This window comes from Arachis hypogaea, chromosome 18, assembly GCF_003086295.3.
Source record: "Arachis hypogaea cultivar Tifrunner chromosome 18, arahy.Tifrunner.gnm2.J5K5, whole genome shotgun sequence".
NCBI lineage: Eukaryota > Viridiplantae > Streptophyta > Magnoliopsida > Fabales > Fabaceae > Arachis > Arachis hypogaea.
Window position 1 is genome coordinate 38,650,546 of NC_092053.1, and position 10,152 is coordinate 38,660,697.

A 10,152-nucleotide genomic window follows, 5' to 3' on the forward strand; every position below is an offset into this window, starting at 1 on the left:
GCCACATTCAACATGCAGATAAATTTACATTTTATGGTATTTATTTGCTCTAATTGGGTGGATTCATCAACTTTCCTTGCATTTATTCAATGAAATAGCATGGTTTTGTTAATTCTCCATAAATTATGCTCAAAAGTGAAAACATACTTTTTAGGCCCTTAATTGCTAAATTTTATCCACTTTAATTTCATTTGATGCCTTGATGTGTTTGTTGAGTGATTTCAGGCTTATAAGGCAAAGATTGGATTGAAGGAATGAAGAAAAGCATGTAAAAGTGGAGAATTCATGAAGAAATGGAGTTTGGAGCTTTTCGGCAAGTGTGCGTATGCACAACCCTTTGTGCATACGCACAAGTGGAAAAATCAGAAAATGTGCGTACGCACACGTCCCAGCACATGACCTCATTAATGCAATTCGCTGGCAGTGAATTTAGGGCCTCCAAAACCCAATCCAACTCATTTCTGAAGCTATTTCAACCCTAATTCAAGAGGAGGCAACGGGGGGCAATCATGTTTTAAGTTTTGTCATGTTGTGATCATTTTCTAGGTAGAGAAGCTCCCCCTTCTCTCTAGAATTAGGTTAGGTTTAGTTAATTTTCTCTTAGACTGATGCTTTAATTCTTATCTTGATTTAGTTTCTTTACTATTTCTTCTTCTAGCTTCTTACTTCTTTTAGTTTTACTTGTTATTTCTTTTATTTGGTTATTTTATTGTAATGAACTCTTGTTAATTTAAATTTCTATTAATGTAATTTAATGTTTCTTTGTTTATTGTTATTTAATTGAGTTGTTATTATTATTTTCTTGCTTTTGGTAGCTCTAGAATTTATTATTATTGCAATTTAATGTGATTTTCTTTCCATACACACCACGTGTTTGATAAAATGCTTGGCTTAGTTTTTGCTTAGTTTTTCCTCACTCTTGGCTTGGAATTGAGGACTTTGGTGACCTTGAGTCATTGATGTCCATTCTTGATTGATATATTAGGATAGTTAATTAATTTGGTTTCCATTGACGCTAGTCTTTCACTAAGTTAATTAGTGAGTTGATTAAGACTTATGGATTGAGGTTAATTATGCCTATTTGACTTATCCTCGATGTTAGGGTTGACTAAGTAGGATTGACTATTCATAATCATCATATGTTTGTGGTCAATGGCTAGGATGGGTAACCTTAACTCTCAATCCTTGCCAAGAGGTTTCTTAGCCCTTAAATTTCCCTTTTCTTTGATTAATTGCCTTGAGTTTAATTCTTTGCATGCTCATTTACTTTCTTGCTATTTACATTACTTGCATATTGCCATCAAACCCCCATTCCTTCATAGCCAATAATTGAGCACTTCATTGCAATTCCTAGGGAGAACGACCCAGGACTTCAAACTCTCGATTATTTGTATTGGATTGTGACAAATCTTTATTCTAAACTTTGATTGAGAGGATCCATTATCAGTTTGGACTATACTTGCAACAGAAGTTAATTTTATCAAAAATCCAAATTGGCATAATCCTCTCATATCACATGCCAAAGGCCATGTCCAGCATGCCTAAATTGTGTCCAAAGCATGGGCCATATCCACCCTCTAGGCCTTTTTAATTCCTTCATTAATCTCTAAGCCTCTAAAGTTGAATGAGGGAATGAAGATTAAGCACAATGCCCATCTCATTTAGCATTGAGTGAGGATCAATTGGAGAAGGATCTAAAGCTTGACTTGAGAAGAAAAACATTAATTAGTTAGATTTAATTCTATTTTAATTTGATTCTATTTTTGAATTTTGAATTTTAGGTCTTAGGTTAACATATATAAGGAGAGGAGCCATATATGTGAGCTTCTTCTTCGGTAGTTTTTACAATTCATAATTCTAGATTTTCTTTTAAAGCATGAGCCACAATACTCCTCGGTTAAGCTTAGGAGCTCTGTTGATTCTAATGGATTAATGTTATAGCTTTTCTACCTTTGACTAATGCATTGATGTTTTCTTAAGAAAGAGTTTTCGTTATTCATTTAAATGGTTTGAATATGTTGAGAAATAATTCTAAATCTGACTTGAATTCTCTTAATATCTTGAAAAAATTAATTATTTGAATTAAGCTTAAAAACTCCTTCTTATAATTCTTAGGTTTTGAACTTGGACTTGCTAAGTGACATCGAATCAACTAAGTTTAGTTCTTAGGAATTGTGTGCTTTTTAAATCAGTGAAAGTATTTAACCTCTTATCACAATTAATTACTCAAGAAATTGATAATTTATTAGGATTAAAGAAATTGAATTATCAAGGAATTGGGATTTGATTATTTATGATTTGCCATAGATACATCTTGCATGATTAAAGTAGAGAATGAAAAGCATTATTCTAGAAGTTCAACATCTCTAAAACCTTAACTCTTTCCATCATATTACTTTCTTAACAATTATTGCTTGCTGTTATGTAATTCACTTTTTTATGTTAAGGATTTCTAAAACCCTAAATTTTCTGTGTCTGATTAGAATAGTTAATTGATCGTTGCTTGCTTAGTTTGTTAATCCTTGTGAGAATGATAACCCACTCCTATGGTATTACTTTATATGATTCAGTGCACTTATCGATAATTTGTAGTTTTATAAAATCCACATCAGCTAATAGGGGTAGGTTTCTTATCCATCTGATTCGCAAGTGTTTTTCCTTTCCAAATTAAGTCTTTGGTTCTCTTTCGTCTTCTCAACTCTCGATTCTACCTATTCGGCTTTTAGATGAGGCTTCCATTTCAACTCTTCCTTTGCTTCTGCTTCTAGAATTGCAAGGAGTTGATTGTAGTTTCGCATTTCATGTCTTATAAATCTACAAAAACAATAACAAATTCCAAGCTTTTCATACTTCAATTGTAGCATGAATGTCTTTTTATCTAGGCTAATCACCTTCATAATTTGTTTGAGTGTTTTAGTAATATCCACCTCCACTCTCACCTTCATAATTATGTCTTCCCTAGCCCTCTTTACAAAGAAATCGACATCTAAGACCTTTCCAATTTTCTCTCCTAACCTCCTTGCCACCTCCTTTGTTTTACAAAACTCCGACATGTCTCACATTTGGATCCACATAGGAATTCTCGAATAGTCATCTTCTGCAATCTTTAGATCTAAATTCTATCGTCTTAGGTGAATCACAAACTATTTTATTAGCCATGAAAAATTCTTTTCCACTTTCATCAGATCAGTTTCATTGACAGAAAATTTGATAAATATTGTCTCCATGGCTTTTGATTCTGAACCCTCTACATGGTTCCAGATAGCAGTGAAAACACCTTCAATAGTTTCCATACTAAACTTCTGTTCTACCATAATTTTCCTCACCACACTCCTGGACCAATTTTCGATACCTGATTTCACATCTGCTTCCTCCAAAATAACCACTTCCTCATCAAATTCATTAACATGATCTAATTGTCTCTTATCGACATTGTAACTTGAAAACACACACTATCCAATTTTCAGTAGACTATATTTTGAATGGTCATTGAAATTGAATTGAAACACTCTCACTTACAATAACTCTCAAAATTATCCCCTGATGGCACACCATCTTAAAGGATACATTAATTTAACTATTAACTCAATAGGAGGTATGTTTGTCACTCATATTCGTATCGAAAAATAAATAATGAAAAAAGAACTATTGGGTAATGTTTGGTGGAAAAACAGAAACGGAAAGATTGAGACTGAGAGGTAGAGACTAAGAGACAGAGATTGAAATAAATTTTAATATTCTGTTTGGTGTAAAGTGGGAGACAAAAATTGAAACAAGAATAAAATTCTAATTTAATTTATACAAAGGATAAAATTGAAATTAATTAATTAAAATGAAGGTATTTTAGGTATAAAATGTTATTAAAGTTTCAGTCTCTATCTTTAAAAATTTTAGTCCCTTGTGTTTCTACTTTTTTGAGGTACTTAAATACTGAAATTTTGAAAATAAAGACAAAAATTTTAATACCAATCTTCGAACCAACAAATATATAATACTGAATTTTAGTCTCTCAATTTCTGTCTTAGTACCTCAAAATAAACTCTACTTGGATTGAGGAACAAAAGATAGTGTCTCTTAATATGCTATAAAACTTTAGCAATAGCCAATAACTAAATAGTAAATAGAAACTTTAAACATGCGTGAGTGTGCGAAAGTGAATCTGTTATGCGTAGGAGATTGATATTTGTGCATATGTATATATCGTAGGAGATTTCTAGATTCTAATCCTAATTTGGCAGTTTCCCGAAATACACGACCTTGCTTTAGTCGATGGGGGCACTAGAGTAGGTAGGTGTCTTACCAAACTATTACTATCATCTGGATCTAGTACTGAAATACTAATAATTTTTTTTTTTTTCAAACTTCTGGAATTTTCGGTTTCCCAAATTCAAATACCAACACCACCTATTAGTTCCATCAGATATAGGATTATGACACGTGTTTTCCAATAATAATAGTAATAGTTCTTCTAGATAGAAAGCCACTCAGATATGAGCATATGACAATATTCACGTTTTTTGAAAGCTATAAGCAAGTTGTTAGCTTTGTCACTGTGAATGTTAGAAAAATAAAAAAATTAGATAGGGCTGCTTGAATTTGCTTGTCATTATATATATTCAAAACAATTAAGAGTTGACAACAAGGACACGATTATATTGAGCAATGGATGAGATCAAGAACCCGTATGGGACTTCAATTCTTGTGCCATCAGTTCAAGAATTAGCCAAACACAAAATTTCAACTGTTCCACAAAGATACGTTCATCCTCAGCAACATGAAGATTTGGCCATCTCTGGAGCTGATCTTGCTCTTGAGATTCCAGTTATTGATTTGCAGAAATTGCTTTCTACTCAAGATGGGAATTCTGAATTGTCTAAGTTTCACCTTGCATGCAAAGATTGGGGATTTTTTCAGGTCTTTTTTCCTCCAAAATCTTCTATTATATTATAGAAGATGGGTAATGTTAGATAGACAAAAAAAAAAAAATAGTCAAAAGTTGTCTTATTTAGTATTAATTAATTATCGCAACAATTAATGAATATTAAATAAGGCAAGTTATGACTGTTTTTGGCTGATTTTCTTTCGTTATCAAATATTTCCGTATATTTATATATCTGCAGTTCATATAATATCTATTATTTGAAAAAAAAAAAAACGTTTCAATATTATTTCCACTTTATATTCTTCATAATTGAAAAAAATAGGTTAAATTATTTTCTTAGTCTTTATAATTATTTAAATTTATAATTAAGTTTTTATCTTTTATATTTATTTAAATTTATAATTAAATTTTTATTTTTTAAAAGTTTTTAATTGAATTTTTACATTAATTTTTAATTTGTAATTATATCTTTTTTAATAATAAATGTTATAAAAATATTTACATCCATTTCATATTATTAGTAAATATACTTAAATATATTCTATTAAGTTATATATTTTTTAAACGATAAAGAGTGATTACAAATTTAAAATTAATGTAGGACCCAATTAAAAACTTTTGAAACGTATGAATTTAATTATAAATTTAGTAAAAATATATCTACTAATAGAATAATTTAACCAAAAAAATATTTGTAATCAAGTATAGTTTGAAGTTTTCAGATACCTGGATCACTTAAACTTTATGCCAATTCATGCTTTATCTGGGATTTACTGTTAATTATATTTGATTTGTTAATATAGCTGGTAAATCATGGAGTTAGCCCTTCTTTAATAGAGAAAGTAAAGTTGGAGACTAAGGATTTCTTCAACCTTCCAATGTCAGAGAAGAAAAAGTTTTGGCAAACTTCTCAATATGTTGAAGGGTTTGGACAAGCTTTTGTTGTGAGTGAAGACCAAAAACTTGATTGGGCTGATATTTATTATATGAGCACTCTTCCAACTCACATGAGATTGCCCCACCTATTTCCAAACCTTCCTCTTCCTTTCAGGTTTCGATCTTTCTATTTGTCAATTATGTGTGTATCTATGTGATTTATTTATTTTGGATGTGATTTTATTTATGGATGCACTTAGGGTGTACATTTAAAATCTAAAATGTAGTTAAGAGGATAAAAAATCATACCAAATTTGGGTTAACTAATTTAATAAAATAATTTTAAAATTATATTTATATTATTAAAAATTAGTTAATCAAAACTAAATTTTAAAAATCAATTTTTAATTAGTTAACTAAAACTAAATTTTATGCAAATCTTGTTCTAAATTGGTTAACTGTTTTTTTTTTTTTTTTTTTGTAAAAATGAATTTTTAACTATTTTTTTTGGAAAAATCGTTTTTTCTATGTAGAAATCGGGTTTTTAGATAAAAACTAGTTATTTTTCAATTAATTTTTATTTTTATAATCGGTTAAAAATTAATTTTTTATTTTTTAATCAATTAATAATTAATTTTATCATATAAAATCAATTTGATTAATTAACTTAAACTAAATATTTGATTAACCAAAAACATGTTTATTTTTTAGTTAACCTTAACCATATACAGCCTTAGCCTTACATGCACTATAAGACTTTTGGTTTAGTGGCATTTACATTTATGTATCCCTTAAAAAGTATACCGATTCAAATTTCAGGTGTGTCTAGAAAGTAGTTATATAAAACATATAGGAGGGAAGGGAGTGTCTGTATGTGTGCCTTAGGGTGTAAAGGTGTATCTTGACAAAAAGATAAAATCTCTTATGGATTACATTTAACCATGAAAATTTTGAAAATTTGTAATCTTAACCATAAATAATGTAAACAACTTGATATTAATAAAAAAAAATAGTTCAATAAATTTACACAAAGTAGGTCATTCTTAGATAGTTTTATAAAATGTTTTAGATAATTTTGTCAAGCTAATTCAATCTTTGAATGAATTTGTGCTTTCCATATATAGTTATGAACTTATAATATTGTTCATACTTAAAATTTTTCATTATTAGAACTATTAATTTACTTTGTAACTTTCTATTAAATACAATTAACTATCACTATAATTTGATCAGGTGTAGTGTTGTACACTAATTAAGAAACCTAAACTCATAAAAAATTTATTACATAATTAGTTACCAAAATAACCTTATATAATGACAATTTTATGTGTAAATATTTTCTTAATTATTTATTACTTAATATAGTTTTTTTTTTTGGTAAATAGTACTTAATATAGTTTAATTTGGAGGTTAATTAACAGCAAAAAATGGTTAAAAAATATATTATGTGTGTTAATTGTGATTTTGGGTTTTTTGTGGGGCTGCAGAGAGACTCTAGAACTTTACTCAGAGGAGCTGAAAAATATAGGCAATATTATTGTTAAACAAGTGGGAATAGCTTTGAATATGGATGAAAAAGAAATGAGAGAGTTATTTGAAGTAGATGGAATACAATCCATGAGAATGAATTATTACCCTCCATGTCCTGAGCCAGAGAAGGTTATTGGTCTCACACCACATTCAGATGGAGGAGGTTTAACCATTCTCCTACAAGTTAGTGAAGTTGAAGGGCTACAAATAAAGAAAGATGGCATATGGGTTCCTGTTACACCCCTCCCTAATGCCTTCATTATTAACATTGGGGATGCCTTGGAGGTATATGCATACTTATTTTACGATTAACTATATTTCACACTTTCTAATTAAACTTTAGGTAATTAACTAATTATATGCTTTGAAAATATATAAATTGGTTGATAAACTTGTCTATGTCGGCAAATCTATCCTTTGACTTTACAATATGCAATTTTACCCATAATAATTATGTTTAATCCCTTGAACTTGTGGTAATGTGAAACTGCCTCCTGAATTTTCTCTTAAATGAGAAATTCTGGGTGATCAATACTCTTTTTTTAGTTTTATTCTACATTTAAATTAATGCTAACTAACTCTTTTTTTATATACTAAAAGTATTCACCTTTTAATATTTTCCTTCTTAAATATGTCATTTTAACGACCTTTGATAAGTCTGTTCAATTAATTTTTATAATAATCCATGAAAAATGTATTAAGGGTCAATTTACATATTTAGAAAAAGTCAATTTACTTATGTATTTTAACGTAATAAAGGATTAAGCATGAAATAAGACGCTTTTTTTAGGGGCAGGGGAGTTTGAATTGTAATTCAACCTTTATTTATAGAAAAAGTGACCATTGGTTTAAGAGAAATGACTAATTTGTTATACTTAACTGTTTTGTCTTATAAAAAAGTATAGGTAGACAATAAAAATATTAAATAATAGGAACAATGAATATATCGGATGTTCAATTCACTATGTGTACGGATAGTTATTCTAATATTAAGATTTAGGTGAGTAATTTGGGAATGTAGTGTGTTTTATTTGAATTGAGCTAATTTTAGAATCTATTATTCATGTTGTTCAAGAAAGTCATTGATTACCTAACATAACTCTTATCTTATATATCAAAGCAATACTACTCATTCTTCACTTTTGTGTTATATTATATAAGTTAAAAAGCAGTACAACTAATAATAACAAATGTGAAGTGTGATACTTTGGTATGACTTAAAATTAAATCCAACCTCTAAATTGAAAAAAAAAAAAAAAGTGGATTTTGTATATGAATTTGTACTGAGTATATATATGGCTTTTCTATTTTTTCTTTACTTGTTATTTTGATTGCATATTTACGTACTAATAATGCAGATTGTAACAAATGGGATATATCGAAGTATAGAGCATCGAGCAGTGGTGAATTCTGAACAGGAAAGGCTTTCTATTGCTACATTCTACAGTCCAAGATATGATACCACATTAGGTCCTGCATCAAGTTTGATCACTAAAGAAACACCACCACGATTCAAAACAATCAAATTAAAGGAGTACCTAGAGGGATTATTTGCTCGTAAACTTGATGGAAAATCTTACATAGATGCTATGAGAATATTAACAGAGCATCGAGATTGAATGGCTTTAACATTAATTTTCACTATTTCAATGTTCCAAGAATGAATGCTCGATTGTTGCCTTATTGGACTGTTGCATTATATTATTGAATGAAATGAAGGCTTGTAATTCTTAAAAAGTAAGCCCTTTTCTGATTATTGTATTTGAATATAAATTAAAATTAAAGATATAGCCTGCTTATTTGTATCTGTTTAAATTTTTGGAATAAATAGTGTAGAAGCTAGTAGTAAGTTTAGAAGCTAGGAAACCTTGCTGCTGAGACCTGGACTCAAGTGAAGTCAGAAACTCAGAATCTGTTACTCACGCGCTATTATCATGTTTACGAGAGAATTATTCAGTTGGCAAAGGATTGGATGGCCTAGAATATTTCGACTATTAAATGATGCAATAACAAAATATATTTTTAAAATTTTTTTAATAATTATTAAATAATTTTTATTTAATTTTATTTACAAGTTAATTATTTATCTATTATTTAATTTAAAATTTAGTTTTTATTTTATAAATTATTATTTTATTATTTATCTATCTTATCTTTAAAATTTTATCTTAGTTTTTTTTTCAATTTTATTTTTATTTAGATATTCTAATATTATCTTTTTCAATTCTAAAATTAATAATTGGTACATAATATATCAACAATTTGTATTTCAATTACTCAATTCTATAATTGTAATCATCCATCAAATCTTTTTTATTATCAATTTGTTCATAGGTTTTGTTCATCATTTTATACATCTCGTTGATTTTTAATTTGTTCATCGTTCATCATATTTCGCAGTTACAGAAATCACAATCTACAGATATCCAATCGATTTCTTAATTATATTAAGCCAATATAAATTCAATCATAATGGCGTAATTTCAACACACTTGTTATTTGCAACAGCATCGAACACAACTGCAGCTCTTTTTATAATTTCATGTGGCACACCTGCATGAGCAATGTAGTTTGCGTCAGAATATAGAAAGTTGAAAAAAATATATATAGATCATAACATAATTTCACCTGCAAGCAGTGCACAGTGCAGTCCTGGACGATACCAAAATCCCACGTTATTTTCATTAGTTTTTCAAAATAGAGATTATATTACTAAAGCAAAAGAATACCATAGCTATGATGCGCATGTCCTGGAACAAGCCTGCATACAATATTATAATAGCAAAAGAAAAACTATAGGGGTACATAAAAAATTGTGATTAACCGATTAAAAAATTATAATCACATTTTGATTAACCAATTTA

General features: G+C 28.8%; 1 protein-coding gene across 1 annotated transcript; it reads left to right on the forward strand.

Moving 5' to 3' along the window:
* Nucleotides 1–4,500: 4,500 nt before the first annotated feature.
* Nucleotides 4,501–9,095, forward strand: LOC112772426 (protein SRG1). Its single transcript, XM_025817368.3, has 4 exons — nt 4,501–4,914; nt 5,686–5,933; nt 7,246–7,573; nt 8,647–9,095. Exons 1-4 carry the CDS (start codon nt 4,663–4,665, stop codon nt 8,905–8,907), a joined length of 1,089 nt encoding a protein of 362 aa, XP_025673153.1. The 5' UTR covers nt 4,501–4,662; the 3' UTR covers nt 8,908–9,095.
* The last annotated feature ends 1,057 nt before the right edge of the window (nt 9,096–10,152 follow it).

Bases quoted from the DNA above. Each gene is read 5' to 3' on its own strand.
- LOC112772426 (XM_025817368.3), top strand. From the start codon at position 4,663: ATGGATGAGATCAAGAACCCGTATGGGACTTCAATTCTTGTGCCATCA. The intron at 5,934-7,245 runs GTTTCGATCTTT...GTGGGGCTGCAG, and splicing joins AACCTTCCTCTTCCTTTCAG to AGAGACTCTAGAACTTTACT. The intron at 7,574-8,646 runs GTATATGCATAC...CTAATAATGCAG, and splicing joins ACATTGGGGATGCCTTGGAG to ATTGTAACAAATGGGATATA.